This window comes from Salmo salar, chromosome ssa19, assembly GCF_905237065.1.
Source record: "Salmo salar chromosome ssa19, Ssal_v3.1, whole genome shotgun sequence".
Taxonomy (NCBI): domain Eukaryota; kingdom Metazoa; phylum Chordata; class Actinopteri; order Salmoniformes; family Salmonidae; genus Salmo; species Salmo salar.
The window spans coordinates 4,795,869-4,814,433 of record NC_059460.1 but is presented as its reverse complement, the minus strand read 5'-3'; the positions used below and the strand labels follow the sequence as shown (position 1 = coordinate 4,814,433).

General features: G+C 42.0%; 1 protein-coding gene across 4 annotated transcripts in view; it reads right to left on the bottom strand.

The window, feature by feature from the left end:
* Positions 1-9,034: 9,034 nt before the first annotated feature.
* Positions 9,035-18,565, bottom strand: part of prodh2 (proline dehydrogenase 2) — a 40,606-nt gene continuing 31,075 nt past the window's right edge. For all 4 annotated transcript variants that reach the window (XM_045701999.1, XM_014157025.2, XM_045702000.1 and 1 more), the window contains 3 exons: positions 10,048-10,158; positions 9,795-9,883; positions 9,035-9,371 (listed from right to left, as the gene is read on the bottom strand). In XM_045701999.1, coding sequence (XP_045557955.1) covers positions 9,190-9,371; positions 9,795-9,883; positions 10,048-10,158 — 382 coding nt within the window. In that variant the 3' untranslated portion in view covers positions 9,035-9,189. The remainder of the gene's footprint in view (positions 9,372-9,794; positions 9,884-10,047; positions 10,159-18,565) is intronic.

Genomic DNA, 18,565 nt, shown 5'->3' with positions numbered 1-18,565 from the left:
AATATGGACTTGGTCTTTTACCAAATAGGGCTATCATCTGTATACCACCCCTACTTTGTCACAACACAACTTGTTGGCTCAAACGCATTAAAAAGGAAATAAATTCCACAAATTAATGTTTAACAAGGCACACCTGTTAATTGAAATGCATTCCAGGTGACTACCTCATGAAGCTGGTTGAGAGAATACCAACAGTGTGCAAAGCTGTCATCAAGGCAAAGGGTGGCTACTTTGAAGAATCTCAAATATAAAATATATAATATTTAACACTTGTTTTGGTTCCTACATGATTCCATATGTGTTATTTCCTAGTGTTGATGTCTTCACTATTATTCTACCATGTAGAAAATAGTAAATATAAAGAAAAACCCTGGAATGTGTAGGTGTGTCTAAACGTTGACTGGTACTGTATATTATGATGACATTTTGTGACGTTTTCTTTTCGTTTAGGAATTAGGTAACAGTTTTTCGGTTGTTCGGGCACACAACATTTTTTCTTGAGGCAAGCTGAAGTCGGTAGCCAAAGTCTACTTCCCTTAGTTGGAAATTGGTCAACAGTAGGGATTCTTCAGTAGTCTTGTCATTCAAGGAGAGACAACTCGTTTTCATGCAAATTTTTTCATTTAGAAATACTGCACCAACATCTTAGTTAGATGTAAAATTGCATGACTAAGATCTCTGCAAAAACGTCAAAATCAATGACATATTTCTTGAGTTCTTAGATTAATTCGGACTATTTTGAGGAAGCATATACTGGCTACAGCTTCTCGAAATGGACAAACAGTACTATTTCCGCTTTTTTCAAGCGAATGTCTTTTACTTCTTATGGATGGTGGCAGTATTGAGTAGCTTGGATGACTGACGTGCCCAGAGTAAACTGCCTGCTACTCACTCCCAGAAACTAAGATATGCATATTATTAGTAGATTTGGATAGAAAACACTCTGAAGTTTCAAAAACTGTTTGAATGATGTCTGTGAGTATAACAGAACTCATATGGCAGGCAAAAACCTGAGAAAAAACCCAAACAGGAAGTGGTCTGTAGGACTTCAATTAATTCCCTATCCAAACTACAGTGTCTGTGGGGTCATTTTGCACTTCATAAGGCTTCCACTAGATGTCAACAGTCTTTAGAACCTTGTTTGAGGCTTCTACTGTGAAGTGGGGATGAATAAGAGCTCCTGGAGTCAGAACACTGCCAGCAGGGCATGAGCCTCAGGCATGTGCGCTCACGTAAGAGGTACCTCAGTTCCATTGCATTTCTGAAGACAAAGGATTTCTCCGGTTGAAACTTTATTGCGGATTTACGATAAAAACATCCTAAAGATTGATTCTATACATCGTTTGACATGTTTCTAGGAACTGTAATGGAAATTGTTGAGTTTTCGTCTGACATGCGCATCATGAATTTGGATTTGTGAACTGAAGGCGCGAACAAAAAGGAGGTATTTGGACATAAAGGATGGACTTTATCGAACAAAACAAACATTTATTGTGGATCTGGGATTCCTGGGAGTGCATTCTGATGAAGATAATCAAAGGTAAGTGAATATTTATAATGCTATTTCTGACTATTGTTGACTCCAACATGGCGGATATATTGTTGGGCATGTTTTTGTGTCTGAGCGCCGTACTCAGATTATTGCTTTTTCGGTAAAGCTTTTTTGAAATCTGACATTAAGGAGAAGTTTATCTAAAGTGTATAATACTTGTATTTTCATGAACATTTATGATGAGTAATTCTGTAAATTGATGTGGCTCTCTGCAAAATCACTGGATGTTTTGGAAGCAAAAGATTACTGAACATAACGCACCAATGTAAACTGAGATTTGTGGATATAAATATGAACTTTATCGAACAAAACATACATGTATTGGGTAACATGAAGTCATATGAGTGTCATCTGATGAAGATCATCAAAGGTTAGTGATTAATTTTCCCTCTATTTCTGCTTTTTGTGACTCCTCTCTTTGGCTGGAAAATGGCTGTGTTTTTGTGTGTGTAGGCGCTGACCTAACACAATCATATGGTTTGCTTTCACCATAAAGCCTTTTTGAAATCAGACACTGTGGCTGGATTAACAAGAAGTAAAGCTTTAAAATGGTGTATAATACTTGTATGTTTGAGGAATTTTAATTATGAGATTTTTATTGTTTTGAATTTGCCGCCCTGCACTTTCACTGGCTGTTGTCATATCGATCCCGCTAACGGGATCAATCCATAACAGGTTTTAAGGGAGTATGCCAGCATACTAGTTCGGTTCGCCTAGCCGACTTCGGCCCTGGTAGTGTGCCATCGACCTGCTTGCAGGCTCTATGTGCAGCCGCATCTACCCTCTGTCGGTAGCTGAAACCAAGGCTATAGAGGAGTACAGCCAGGAGGCTCTCCAACAGGGTTTCATCCACAAGTCCACCTCCACTGAATCAGCAGGCTTCTTCTTCGTGGCCAAGAAGGACGGAGCTTTACGCCCGTGCATTGATTACAGAGGCCGCAATTCCATCACCACCAAGTACCGCTACCCTCTCCAGTTGTTGCCGGCTGCGATCTAACAGCTCCGCGCTGCACTCTTTTTTTTTGACCAAATGGGACCTTTGGAGTGCCTACAATCTACACCGCATCCGGGAGGAGGATGAATGGAAAACGGCATTCAGCACAATGTCTGGCCACTAAGAGTACTTGGTAATTCCTTATGGATTAGCCAATGCTCCGTCGGTGTTCAAGGCATTTGTTAACAAGGTGTTCCGGGACATGCCCAGGCGCCAAGTCGTGTATGTCGACGACATCCTGGTCCACTCAGCCACCTTGGAGGATCACATTACCCACGTTAGAGTAGTCCTAGAACGCCTCCTGGAGAATCACTTGTATGTGAAAGCGGAGAAGTGCCAGTTCCATCAGGCCGCGGTCTCCTTCTTAGGATACCAGATCAGTCCACAGGCAGTGATGATGGAGGAGAGGAAGGTTGTGGCTGGTTATGGCCAGTCCCAACAACCATAAAGGGGCTACAACGTTTTTTGGGGTTTGCCAACTTCTACCGCCGCTTCATTAGGAACTTCAGCTCCATCACCTCTCCTCTCACCTTTCTCCTCAGGGGTGGTCCCCGTAAGTTGGTGTGGGGTACTGCAGCCAAAGAGGCCTTCTGTATACTGAAAGGGCGTTTCACCTCCGCCCGTGGCTCAAACACCCATCGTACGCTGCCCTTCATGGTTGAGGTGGACACTTCAGAAGTGGGCGTGGGAGCCGTCCTGTCCCAACATCAAGGTAACCCACAGAAATGATATCCATGTGCATACTACTCAAAACAAACTCTCCTGCAGAGAGGTACTATGACGTCAGCGACCGGAGCTCTTAGAGGTGAAGTTGGCATTAGAGGAGTGGAGACACTGGCTGGAGGATCTATTTCTCATCCTCACCAACCATTGGAACCTGCGTGCCAAGCAAAGTGGGCCCTTTTCTTCCCTAGATTCGACTTCACCTTATCATATCGCCCAGGTTCAAGTCACATCAAAGCCGATGCCCTGTCCCGTCTTCTTTGATTCGGGAGAGGTTCCTGTCCTGAGTGTACCCATCATTCCGCTCTCCCGAGTTGTTGTCCCCGTGCTTTGGGACGTAGATGTGGACATTCGCCAAGCTCTGGAGAGGGAATCCGCGCCTGTTTACATAAATATTCAGACGCTTTGCTATGAGACTCGAAATTGAGCTCAGGTGCATCCTGTTTCCATTGATCATCCTTGAGATGTTTCTACAACTTGACTGGAGTCCACCTGTGGAAAATTCAATTGATTGTACATGATTTGGAAAGGCACAAACCAGAGCAAAAACCAAGCCATGAGGTCAAAGGAATTTTCCGTAGAGCTCCGAGACAGTTTTGTGTCGAGGCACAGATCTGGGGATGGGTACCAAAACATTTCCGCAGCATTGAAGGTCCCCAAGAACACAGTGGCCTCCATCATTCTTAAATGGAAGAAGTTTTGAACCACCAAGACTCTTCCTAGAGCTGGCAGCCCGGCCAAACTGAGCAATCAGGGGAGAAGGGCCTTGGTCAAGGAGGTGACCAAGAACCCAATCGTCACTCAGACAGAGTTCCAGAGTTTCCCTGTGGAGATGAGAGAACCTTCCAGAAGGACAACCATCTCTGCAGCACTCCACCAATCAGGCCTTTATGATAGAGGGGCCAGACAGAAGCCACTCCTCAGTAAAAGGCACATAACAGCCCGCTTGGAGTTTGCCAAAAGGCACCTAAAGGACTCGCAGACCATGAGAAATGTTGTGACATTGCTACCATTAATGCAATGGTGATTATTTTATCAAATAAATTAACTATGTTTAATTAATACGATGATTCAATTAATCATGTAACAATTGGGGCACCACGGAAAAAGTTTATTTAATGAGTTACCGTTTCCCAAATTAACCAAATGATCATCTTAGTCATCCATTAATTATTATTACCTCATAACTCATTCTGAACATCGTAATATCCTATAAATCTGCACAAATTGGCTTAAATTTTATTTACTAACTAACTAAATAATCAAACAGAATAACATAAACACACACACAGGATAGATTATATATTGATTACTACATAATGCAATGAAAAGTCCCTAGTGGACTAACCCGACATGACGGCTTGTTGCACAATGAAAGGCGGGGGAAGAAAGAGCGGGAGGAGGAGAGACAAAGGAATTAGTCTATCGTACATACAGTTCAATAATATACTCATCGTAAATGTGGATATTTAGCACCCTAACAACCGCTCATTCGGATTTAGAAACACAAAGTACATATTTACACTTGTATGTCTTTGTCGTGTCTCTCTCTGGTGAAATCACTCGATCCGTCTACGCTGGGGAGTAATTCGACAGAAAGTCTCTGGTTTTGTAAGTCTCTGGTTGTCCACCAGAGGTCACCATGTCCTTCGTAGTAGTTTGGTCTTGAAGTGTCAGTTAGAACGGATCTGCCAAAGGTGTCAAATGGCTACCCAGACTATTTGCATTGTGTGCCCCCCCAACCCTCTTTTTACGCTGCTGCTACTCTCTGTTTATCATATATGCATAGTCACTAACTATACATTCATGTACATACTACCTCAATTTGGCCGACCAACCAGTGCTCCCGCACAGTGGCTAACCGGGCTATCTGCATTATGTCCCGCCACCCACCACCCCCTCTTTTACGCTACTGCTACTCTCTGTTCATCATATATGCATAGTCACTTTAACCATATCTACATGTACATACTACCTCAATCAGCCTGACTAACCAGTGTCTGTATGTAGCCTTGCTACTTTTATAGCCTCACTACTGTATGTAGCCTGTCTTTTTACTGTTGTTTTATTTCTTTACTTACCTATTGTTCACCTAATACCTTTTTTGCACTATTGGTTAGAGCCTGTAAGTAAGCATTTCACTGTTGTATTCGGCGCACGTGACAAATAAACTTGGATTTGATTTGATTTGAAGCATGGTGGTGGCAGCATCATGCTGTGTGGATGTTTTTCAGCAGCAGGGAATGGGAGACTAGTCAGGATCGAGGGAAAGATTAACGAGGGAAACATTAACAGAGCAAAGTACAGAGAGATCCTTGATGAAAACCTGCTCCAGAACGCTCAGGAGCTCAGACTGAGGGGAAGGTTCCCCTTCCAACAGGACAATGACCACACAGCCAAGACAACGCAGGAGTGACTTCTGGACAAGTGTCCAAAAGTCCTTGAGTGGCCCAGCCAGAAACTCCACAAATACAGGTGTGCCAAGCTTGTAGCGTCATACCCAAGAAGACTCGAGGCTGTAATCGCTGCCAAGGGTGCTAAAGGGTCTGAATAGTTACAGTTGAAGTCAGAAGTTTACATACACCTTAGCCAAATACATTTAAACTCAGTTTTTCACAATTCCTGACATTTAATTCCTTGTCTTAGGTCAGTTAGGATCACCACTTTATTTTAAGAATGTGAAATGTCAGAATAATAGTAGAGTGATTTATTTCAGCTTTTATTTCTTTCATCACATTCCCAGTGGGTCACTCAATTAGCATTTGTTAGCATTGCCTTTAAATGGTTTAACTTGGGTCTAAAGTTTCAGGTAGCCTTCCACAAGCTTCCCACAATAAGTTGGGTGAATTTTGGCTCCTTCCTCTTGACAGAGCTGGTGTAACTGAGTCAGGTTTGTAGGCCTCCTTGCTCGCACACACTTTTTCAGTTCTGCCCACAAAGTTTCTATAGGATTGAGGGCAGTGCTTTGTGATGGCCACTCCAATACCTTGACTTTGTTGCCCTTAAGCCATTTTTCCACAACTTTGGAAGTATGCTTGGGGTCATTGTCCATTTGGAAGACCCATTTGCGACCAAGCTTTAACTTCCTGACTGATGTCTTGAGATGTTGCTTCAATATATCCACATAATTTTCCATCCTCATGATACCATCTATTTTGTGAAGTGCACCAGTCCCTCCTGCAGCAAAGCACCCCCACAACATGATGCTGCCACCCCCGTGCTTCACGGTTGGGATGGTGTTGTTCAGCTTGCAAGCCTCCCCCTTTTTCCTCCATGGCCAAACAGTTCTATTTTTGTTTCATCAGACCAGAGGACATTTCTCCAAAAAGTACGATCTTTGTCCCAATGTGCAGTTGCAAACCATAGTCTGGCTTTTTTATGGCGGTTTTGGAGCAGTGGCTTCTTCCTTGCTGAGCAGCCTTTCAGGTTATGTTGATATAGGACTTGTTTTACTGTGGATGTAGATACTTTTGTACCGGTTTCCTCCAGCATCTTCACAAGGTCCTTTGCTGTTGTTCTGGGATTGATTTGCACCTTTAACACCAAAGTACATTCATCTCTAGGAGACAGAACGCATCTCCAAGCTGAGCGGTATGACAGCTGCGTGGTCCCATGGTGTTTATACTTGCTTACTATTGTTTGTATAGATGAATGTGGTACCTTCAGGCGTTTGGAAATTGCTCCCAAGGATGAACCAGACTTGTGGAGGTCGACAATTTATTTTCTGAGGTCTTGGCTGATTTCTTTTGATTTTCCCATGATGTCAAGCAATGATGCACTGATTTTGAAGGTAGGCCTTGAAATAAATCCACAGGTACACTTCCTATTGACTCAAATTATGTCAATTAGCCTATCAGAATCTTCTAAAGCCATGACATAATTTTCTGGAATTTCCCAAGCTGCTAAAGGCACAGTCAACTTAGTGTATGTAAACTTCTGACCCACTGGAATTGTGATACAGTGAATTATAATTGAAATAATCTGTCAGTAAACAATTGTTGGAAAAATGGCTTGTGTCATGCACAAGGTAGATGTCCTAACCGACTTGCCAAAACTATAGTTCGTTAAGAAGAAATTTGTGGAGTGGTTGAAAAACGAGTTTTAAGGACTCCAACCTAAGTGTACGTAAACTTTCGACTTCAACTGTACGTAAATCTGATATTTAAGTTTTTTGCAAAAATGTATAAAAACCTGTTTTTGCTTTGTCATTGTGGGGTATTGTGTGTAGATTGATGAGGGGAAAAAATTATATAATCCATTTTAGAATATGGCTGTACTTTTCGAATGCACTGTATAGGACCCCCCCACCCCCACCCCCCACCCCATCCTGGGATATGGATGCCTGATGAAGACCTAAAGGTCAAACCATAGTAACAATAAAATCACCTGGGTGCATGAAGAATCCAGCCACGCAGCCATTTTGTTATTTTTATACACACGTGAACAATCGTACTTACGCTGGAAATAGAATGCATAGAAGTGAATGAGAGAAAACAGATGGGTCGCGAGCATCAATTGTGTCACAAGCCTATAGCACATCATGTTAGGCAGCAAGTTTATTTTTCTTGCATCTTCGCGGAGCAATGCAGGTTAAATGAGCTGTCAGAAATTGACTGTTTATGCATTGTTACCTCTGGAATTGTAAACTGCAAGCCTACAATGATGTATAGGGTAATCTCGGAAACCCAGAACTAAAGTCTTGCATAACTGACTCAGATTCTTGGGGGGAGATTAGAAAAGTGTTAGAAAAGACACTAGAGCGAGGAGCGGAAGCAGCTCCACCCCCATCTCTCTGCAAGTTTCAGGTAAGTCTATGGGCCAAATGTCCCCCTCCTCTTCAGATATTTGAAAGATGCGAGCACCTGCAAAATCGGGATTTGTCAAAATGATCAGTAATAGAAAATCTGCACAAAGGTGTTATGATAATGATAGTTTATCAACACTTATGGTTTGTCTGGACTTGTGGCTAGATGGCGTAGGCCTACATCTCTATCTAGTTGTCGCGTCAGGGACTACAGTTGTTGAGAACTGTACCATTTTAGCTAAGCCTAACCCTAACCCTTTTCCTAACCCTAACCTCATTCTCCTAACCTGCTACGTTAGTTCTCCTAACCTGCTGCGTTAGTTCTCCTAACCTGCTATGTAAACAAACCATCAGTTTCAACAAACCATCAGTATCACCACACCGGATACTGTTCCACAAGTTCCTCATTAGTCGTCGCATCCCACAGTCAGATGCTATGGTACCATTTATGTTACATACGTCTGTCCACGAAAGATTATGTGTAGGCTGGTAGTGGTTATGAAAAACGGTGTATAAATGCATGAACATTCTACATTTATCAACTGGATTGGGTTTCGGAATTATGTATGACGTTGTCAATGTAATTTGTTGTCAGTATCATTATTGTTGATTACAGCCAACTGCCAGTTCAAACAAAGTGCATGGTTATTAACTGTTTGAATTAATCAAATCTGGTCTAGAGATTGAGTGGGTCGTTTGTAGAAAGGGAATTACAGAAATTGTTATCATCTAACTTACTTTACTAAGCAAATTTGTATAGTTAAAAAATATATTGGGCTGCAGCCTGTAGATTCTGGTTTATCTGAAAAATAAGCTACCTATTTGAAAACAATGCAACAGCCTACCTGTGTTGATTTCAATCATGTGCGTATAGACTAGGCAACGGCTGGAAATCTTGAGAAATTAGGTAAAGTCAATAAATTCAGATGTTGTAAATTAAAAAATAAAACAATTGAAAAACTTTTGACATAATTTGCTTATCCTTTATTGAGAAATCACTAAAAGTAGATGGCCTTTTTTAAATTATTGAATAAGAGTTTTAGTTTACTTCCTGAATTGACTGTCTTTAATGCAAATTTAGCCCACACCATCCCCGCTTCCCTATCCTCCCTACCCCTAGCTTCCCTGTCTGAGCCCCTGTCGCAGCCTCCTGTGGAGCTCCAGTCTCAGGAGGTCTCTCTCCTTGCGGATGCCCTGCAGCACGGTACGGTTCTCCTGGGCACGGCGCACCAGGTAGGGCAGGGTGTTGTCCACCGAGCCATATGGCACCGACTTGTACACCAAGTAACCCTGCTGGGCTATGGGGGAGGAGATAGGGTAAAAAAGGGGGAGAGGTGGAGAAAAAGAGACACAGAAGCAAAGGACAGAGAAAGACAGAGGGAAAGGACAAGGATATAAAGAGAGGGCGTTGAGGGGACAGAGGGAGGACAGGAGAAAGAGAGAGACAGAGGCAGGAGAGAGGGACAGAGAAAGGACAAGGAAGTAAAGAGGGAGAGGTTAGAGAGGATGGGTGGGGGAGAGGAGAGAGAGGAGAGGAAGAGGGAAGGATAGAGAGAGGCAGAGAAACAAGGAAAGATGGATATGGGAAGAAAAAAGTAAATATTATGCACAACACTATCTTAATCTGTGTAGCTAAGCAAGGAAAGGCAGAATAGGGACTTGAGTTTCTTTGACGATACACTTGAATACAAGTTGGATTTGAAGGGAGAAAGGAACCTTACCGAGAGTGAGAGACACATGGTCGCACATCCCCAACAGTTGACCAAAACACACAGATCCACCATCTTTGTCTATTCCCAGCTCTCCCATCCTTAGGACAGATGTCACAATACCAATTCAATGTCATGTAATGCCTGTGCTGCATGAGAGGCTTTACATAACTTTTACCTCTGGGGGTGCTCTTGAGCCAAAAGAGGGTCCCCTAAATGGACAGGAATATTTCTAAATTTGAGGTAAAACAATAGTGAATCTTACCGTTGAACTGCACGCCTGACAGACTCCTCGTTGTGCGTAGCGACTATGATCCGATAGCGCTGAGGGTCCCGGGAGATGAGTTCCAGCAGGATGTCCAATGATCCGTTATAACTACAGGAGCACAACAACATTATGGAGATACACAATGGCATGTTGTGACATAGCATTATCATATCAATGATATTTTTAAATTAACATATCATAACAAAACCATTAATGGTTAAAAACATTCCCAATAATCAATCTTTTTCTCGTGAAATGTGCACGTTCACTCCTGTTTCATGGATTTCAAAAGAAACAACTGTTATAAGAGATATGGTGGAAACTCCCTCTAGTCCAGGCTAACACCAATCTAGTGCTTAATTTGATGATTGAGTCCAGGTGAGTCCAATGAGTGCAGATGCGCGTGACGGGGAAAGAGTGCTTACTGATGGTGGCAGGATTGCGTAATGCTGGGGAGCCTGCGCCAAAGAGGGAGAGCGGGAGCAGACTTGACAGTACCCCACCCTCTAGAAGCGCCACCCGGCGTCCCAACTGGGCCAGCCTGACGGACCGGCCGAGGCACGGGCGCTGAGCAAGCTGGCTGGGCATAAACTCCCGACCAACCGGCAGAGGCATGGGAGCCTGGTGAGCCAGCTGAGGCATAGGAGCCTGTCAATCCGGCTGAGGCGAGAAAGGCCTGTCGATCCCGCTGCGGCGTGGGAGCCCGATGATCCAGCTGAGGCATAGCAGCCTGACGAGCCGTCTGGGCGTAAGAACCTGACGATCCGGCTGAGGTCCGACGTGGGATGGGCGCTTTCCGAGCCAACTGGGGAAAGAACTTATCGAGCCAGCTAGGGTGTGACAGCCCGACGCTGGAGTGGCTTTGGGACAAGTCTCTGAATGTCCTTGAGTGGCCCAGCCAGAGCATTTACGCTCCCCATCCAACCTTACAGAGCTTGAGAAGATCTGCAGAGAAGAATGGGAGAAACTCCCCAAATACAGGTGTGCCAAGCTTGTAGCGTCATACCCAAGAAGACACAAGGCTGTAATCGCTGCCAAAAGTGCTTCAACAAAGTATTGAGTAAAGGTTCTGAATAGTTATGGAAATGATGTAATTTGCACAAAAAAAATATGTCCAGGCTAACACCAATCCAGTGCTTAATTTGAGCAAGATCCTGCCAGGAACAGGATCCGGCACCTCTCTGATTTGACTTTGTTTGTTCCGGCACCTATTTGTCTTGATCCGGTAGCTCTCGAGGCATGATTTATTTATTGTTTCACTGTTCGCACTGTAGACATTCTAATAAAATTCTAATCAAGTTACCTCCTCATTATTTCTCCCACCCCCCAGAAAGACCATCATGTAAAAGCACAGTGACAATTCTGTGTAATCATCCTATCCTGCCACTCTGATTCCAGACCTGCTCTCTTATTTGTATATAGAGGTTATGGGGAGGGTCGGTGGGGTAAATAACTGATCTTGAGACAGGTCTTGGTAGTGGTGGTCAGCTAGTGAAGAGGTTCCTACGTAATCACATTACGTAGCCTAGGCTAGTCATCTCCCTACTGAATTTGAATTGTAGGAAAACCAAATCAAAAATGGATAAGACCAGGCAATCGAGTTTGATTACATTTTTCAAGTCCAGAAATTCAGAGAAATATGTTGAATTGAACCCAGAACAAGCCAGAGAACTATCAATGCCGAAGGAGAGGAGTGAGGGGCAAACTGTTCCTGATGGCATGCCTTAGCTAGCAGCGCTGCTAATCCCGCCAGTTCAGCATCACCATCGGCACCTCCACTAGCTAGTAGGTCTACTAGCGAATCAGACTCAGTGGGAGAGGGAGGTGGGGAGTTGGGGGGGTGGGGGCAGTGCATCCACCAACAAAGTGCTCGGAGTAGGTGCAATTTGCAGTTCAAGAACAAGCAAACGTACAGTACCAGTCAAAAACTTGGACACACCTACCCATTCAAGGGTTTTTCTGTATTTTTAATATTTTCAACATTGTAGAAAAATAGTGATGACATCAAAACTATGAAATAACACATATGGAATCATGTAGTAACCAAAAAAAGTGTAACCTGTTGGGGATAGGGGGCAGTATTTGCACGGCCGGGTAAAAAACGTACCCGATTTAATCTGGTTACTACTCCTGCCCAGTAACGAGAATATGCATATAATTAGTAGATTTGGATAGAAAACACTCTAAAGTTTCTAAAACTGTTTGAATGGTGTCTGTGAGTATAACAGAACTCATATGGCAGTCAAAACCCTGAGACAAATCCTAACAGGAAGTGGAAATCTGATGTGTGGAATTACTTTCAAGCCTTTGCCATTGAAACACACAGGGACTTATTAATCATTTAGCATTTCCTAAGGCTTCCACTAGATGTCAACAGTCTTTACAAAGTGGTTTGAGTCTTCTATGGTAGAAACTGACCCAAAGAGAGACTTGGGAAGTTGGTCACAGGGGGAGGGCCATTACTACTATGACGCAGGCGCCCATGGGAATCCTTTTGTTCCGAAACGTTTAGTAAGACAATGCAATCGTCCGCCTTGAATATTATTGAAGCTCTGGTTGAAATAGGCCCTAAAGATTTATGTTATACAACGTTTGACATGTTTGAACGAACGTAAATATATATTTTTTGCACATTCGTGATGATAAGTCCCGCGCACTTCAGTACATTATGAGTAGCCTTCGGAACGCGCTAACAAGAAGGAACTATTGGGACATAAATTATTAACTTTTTCAAACAAAACTACATTTGTTGTGGACCTGGGATTCCTGGAAGTGCCTTCTGATTAAGATAATCAAAGGTAAGGGAATATTTACAATAGTATATTTGATTTTAGATGGTTCCAAGATGGCGCTAACATGTATCGCCTAGCCTATTTTTCTGAGCATACCACGTCGTTTATTGCAAAGTGTGATTTCCCAGTAAAGTTATTTTTAAATCTGGCAATGCGGTTGCATTCACGAGATGTTAATCTATAATTCTTTGAATGACAATAAATTTTAACAATGTTTTCGAATAGTAATTTTGTAAATTGTAGCGCTGATTCACCGGAAGCATTTGAGGGAAAATATTTTCTGAACGTCACGCGCCGATGTAAAATGCTGTTTTTATATATAAATATGAACTTTATCGAACAAAAAATGCATGTATTGTGTAACATGATGTCCTAGGAGTGTCATCTGATGAAGATTGTCAAAGGTTAGTGCTGCATTTAGCTGTGTTTTGGGTATTTGTGATGCATGCTATGGCAGTGTGTTTTTTTTGTCAGGGTACTCTCCTAACATAATCTAATGTTTTGCTTTTGCTGTAAAGCCTTTTTGAAATCGGACAACGTGGTTCGATTCAGGAGAGGTGTATCTATAAAATGGTGTCAAATAGTCATATGTTTGAGAAATTGAAGTTATAGCATATAGAGGTATTTGTATTTCGCGTGACGCGATTCCACTGGCTGTTGACAGGTTAATTTAAATGCTTTCCAGGTGACTACCTCATGAAGTTGGTTGAGAGAATGTTCAAGAGTGTGCAAAACTGTCATCAAGGCAAAGGGTAGCTACTATGAAGAATCTCAAATATAAAATATATTTTGATTTGTTTAACAGGTGTGCCTTGTTAAAAGTTCATTTGTGGCATTTCCTTCTTAACCTGTTAGGGCTAGGGGGCAGTATTGACACGGCCGGATAAAAAACGTACCCAATTTAATCTGGTTACTACTCCTGCCCAGTAACTAGAATATGCATATAATTATTGGCTTTTGATAGAAAACACCCTAAAGTTTCTAAAACTGTTTGAATGGTGTCTGTGAGTATAACAGAACCCAAATGGCAGGCCAAAACCTGAGAAGATTCCATGCAGGAAGTGGCCTGTCTGACAAGATGTGTTTCATCTAGGCTGTTTTTATTGAAGACTTAGGATCTTTGCTCTAACGTGACACTTCCTACGGCTCCCATAGGCTCTCAGAGCCCGGGAAAAAGCTGAAGGATATCGAGGCAGGCTCTGGCTGAAACACTTTATCGCGTTTGGATAGTGGCCGATCAGAGTACTGTGGGCTTAGGCGCGTGCCCGAGTCGACCGAATGCTTTATTTTCTTTCCTCTGTTTACCTAAACGCAGATTCCCGGTCGGAATATTATCGCTTTTTTATGAGAAAAATGGCATAAAAATTGATTTTAAACAGCGGTTGACATGCTTCGAAGTACGGTAATGGAATATTTAGACATTTTTTGTCGCGAATTGCGCCATGCTCGTCACCCTTATTTTCCCTTTCGGATAGTGTCTTGAACGCACGAACAAAACACCGCTGTTTGGATATAACTATGGATTATTTTGAACCAAACCAACATTTGTTATTGAAGTAGAAGTCCTGGGAGTGCATTCTGACGAAGACAGCAAAGGTAATAACATTTTTCTTATAGTAAAGCTGACTTTGGTGAGTGCTAAACTTGCTGGGTGTCTAAATAGCTAGCCCTGTGATGCCGGGCTATCTACTTAGAATATTGCAAAATGTGCTTTCACCGAAAAGCTATTTTAAAATCGGACATATCGAGTGCATAGAGGAGTTCTGTATCTATAATTCTTAAAATAACTGTTATGCTTTTTGTGAACGTTTATCGTGAGTAATTTAGTAAATTCACCGGCAGTGTTCGGTGGGAATGCTAGTCACATGCTAGTCACATGCTAATGTAAAAAGCTGGTTTTTGATATAAATATGAACTTGATTGAACAACACATGCATGTATTGTATAACATAATGTCCTAGGGTTGTCATCTGATGAAGATCATCAAAGTTTAGTGCTGCATTTAGCTGTGGTTTGGGTTTATGTGACATTATATGCTAGCTTGAAAAATGGGTGTCTGCTGACATAATCTAATGTTTTGCTTTCGTTGTAAAGCCTTTTTGAAATCGGACAGTGTGGTTAGATTAACGAGAGTCTTGTCTTTAAAATGGTGTAAAAGAGTCATATGTTTGAAAAATTGAAGTTTTTGCATTTCTGAGGTTTTTGTAATTCGCGCCACGGGATTACACTGGCTGTTACGTAGGTGTGGACGATTTGGTGCCACCTAGCCTAGAGAGGTTAATGCGTTTGAGACATTCAGTTTTGTTGTGACAAGGTAGGGGTGGTATACAGAAAATAGCCCTATTTGGTAAAAGACCAAGTCCATATTATGGCAAGAACATCTCAAATAAGCAAAGAGAAATGACAGTCCATCATTACTTTAAGACATGAAGGTCAGTCAATCTGGAAAATGTCAAGAACTTTGAAAGTTTCTTCAAGTGCAGTCGCAAAATCCATCAAGCACTATGATGAAACTGGCTCTCATGAGGACCGCCACAGGAAAGGAAGACCCAGAGTTACCTCTGCTGCAGAGGATAAGATCATTAGAGTTAACTACACCTCAGATTGCAGCCCAAATAAAGGCTTCACAGAGTTCAAGTAACAGACACATCTCAACATCAACTGTTCAGGGGAGACTACGTGAATCAGGCCTTCATGGTCGAATTGCTGCAATGAAACCACTACTAAGGGACACCAATTAGAAGCCAAGAAACACGAGCAATGGACATTAGACGGGTGGAAATCTGTCCAAATTTGAGATTTTTGGTACCAACCGCCATGTCTTTGTGAGACATAGGTGAATGGATGATCTCTGCATGTGTGGTTCCCACCGTGAAGCATGGAGGAAGAGGTGTTATGGTGTGGGGGTGCTTTGCTGGTGACAGTGTCAGTGATTTATTTAGAATTCAAGTCACACTTAACCGCATGGCTACCACAGCATTCTGCAGTGATACGACATCCCATCTGGTTTGCACTTAGTGGGATTATCATTTGTTTTTAATACATCTAGACGTTCCGCTAGCAGAACACCTGCTCCAATATCCAATGATAGGCGTGGCGCGAATTACAAATTCCTCAAAAATACAAAAACTTCAATTTTTCAAACATATGACTATTTCACAGCATTTTAAAGACAAGACTCTCCTTTATCTAACCACACTGTCCGATTTCAAAAAGGCTTTACAGCGAAAGCAAAACATTAGATTATGTCAGCAGAGTACCCAGCCAGAAATAATCAGACACCCATTTTTCAAGCTAGCATATAATGTCACAAAAACCCAGAAGACAGCTAAATGCTGCACTAACCTTTGATGGTCTTCATCAGATGACACACCTAGGACATTATGTTATACAATACATGCATGTTTTGTTCAATCAAGTTCATATTTATATCAAAAAACAGCTTTTTACATTAGCATGTGACATTCAGAACTAGCATACAGCATACAAACTTCCGGGGAATTTACTAACAATTTACTAAATTACTCACGATAAACGTTCACATAAAGCATAACAATTATTTTAAGAATTATAGATACAGAACTCCTCTATGCACTCGATATGTCCGATTTTAAAATAGCTTTTTGGTGAAAGCACATTTTGCAATATTCTAAGTACATAGCCCAGCCATCACGGGCTAGCTATTTAGACACCCGGCAAGTTAAGCCTTCACCAAAATCAGATTTACTATAACAAAAATGTTATTACCTTTGTTGTCTTCGTCAGAATGCACTCCCAGGACTGCTACTTCAATAACAAATGTTGGTTTGGTCCCAAATAATCCATCGTTATATCCAAATAGCGGCGTTTTGTTCGTGCGTTCCAGAAACTATCTGAAATGGTAAATCAGGGTCGTGCGCATGGCGCAATTCGTGACAAAAAAATTCTAAATATTCCATTACCGTACTTCGAAGCATGTCAACCGCTGTTTAAAATCAATTTTTATGCAATTTATCTCGTAAAAAAGCGATAATATTCCGACCGGGAATCTCCTTTTCGGCAAACAGAGGAAAAATCACAAAGACAGGGGCGGCCAGGGCACGCACCTAAGCCCACAGTCCCTTGATCGGCCACTTGAGAAAGGCGATAATGTGTTTCAGCCTGGGGCTGGGATGACGACATTCAGGTTTTTCCCGGGCTCTGAGCGCCCATGGAAGACGTAGGAAGTGTCACGTTAGAGCAGAGATCCTTTGTAAAAAATAGAGATGGCAAAGAAGTTCAAGAAATGGTCAGACAGGCCACTTCCTGTAAAGGAATCTCTCAGGTTTTGACCTGCCATTTGAGTTCTGTTATACTCACAGACACCATTCAAACAGTTTTAGAAACTTTGGAGTGTTTTCTATCCAAAGCCAATAATTATATGCATATTGTAGTTACTGGGCAGGAGTAGTAACCAGATTAAATCGGGTACGTTTTTTATCCAGCCGTGAAAATACTGCCCCCTAGCCATAACAGGTTAACAGGACAATAACCCAACACACCTCCAGGCTGTGATTGGGCTATTTGACCAATAATGACAGTGATGGAGTGGTGCATCAGATGACCTGGCCTCCACAATCACCCAACCTCAACCCAATTGAGTTGGTTTGGGATGAGTTGGACCATAGATTGAAGGAAAAGCAGCCAACAAGTGCTAAGCATATATGGGAACTTCAAGACTGTTGGAAAAGCATTCCAGGTGAAGCTGGTTGAGAGAATGCCAAGAGTGTGCAAAGCTGTCAAAGAAATGGGTAGCTACTTTGATTTGTTTTACACTTTTTTGGTTACTACATGATTCCATATGTTTTATTTCCTAATTTTGATGTCTTCACTATTATTCTACAATTTAGAAAATTGTAGAAAATAAAGAAAAACCCTTGAATGAGTTGGTGTGTCCAAACTTTTGACTGGTACTGTATATCCCCTGACTTGTCATGTATAGTTAATAGTTGGGCTGTACAACATGCAGAAAGGTAGGGAGCTTGAAACGACTGGAGGGATTAAACTAGCAAAAGAGTGGGTGGGATGTACAGTAATTTAAAATCCTATACCTCAGACGTAAAAAAACAACAACAAAGAGCCCTCAGAAAAAGGTTTTTGAACATGCCCTAACCAAGGCGCATTTGGTGGTAGCAAGCCTTGTAGATAAGGGTAAAGAGGACACCCATTCTGAAAAAATAGACACTACAGCCAGAGTCTTCAGAACAACCTTAGAAGGAGGCTAAAAGTTATAGCCACAGGCCCGCTCATGGCTTAGATTAAGAAATTGACTGACAGGAGTTAAATGGACTTGACATGGGGAGAGTCATTGTGGGAGGTTTTGAAAACCAAGGTAGGTTTTTATTTTTTCTTTACAAACTTGTTCTGTATGGTAAAGGTAACCTGAATATGTGCTTCATATTATCACATAGGCAGGAGGCCTATATATTCTCATATGTGTGTTCTGCTGTAGCCTACATTGATTCATTTTATTTTAAGTTATATTCTGATATTGTGATATTTGTTCTACTGCTACATTGATGTCTTGACAATTATATGAAATTGGGGTCTTGTAAGCCCCACAGCTGAGTATGTGTGTGGCGGGTGTTCTGCAGTGTTGTCTAAAAATGTTCCTGTATGTTGATATCTTGAAAATTAGGATATAAGAAATTTGGACATGTCTAAGCCCCGCAGCTATACTCAAGTACGTGGGCATACTGCAGTGA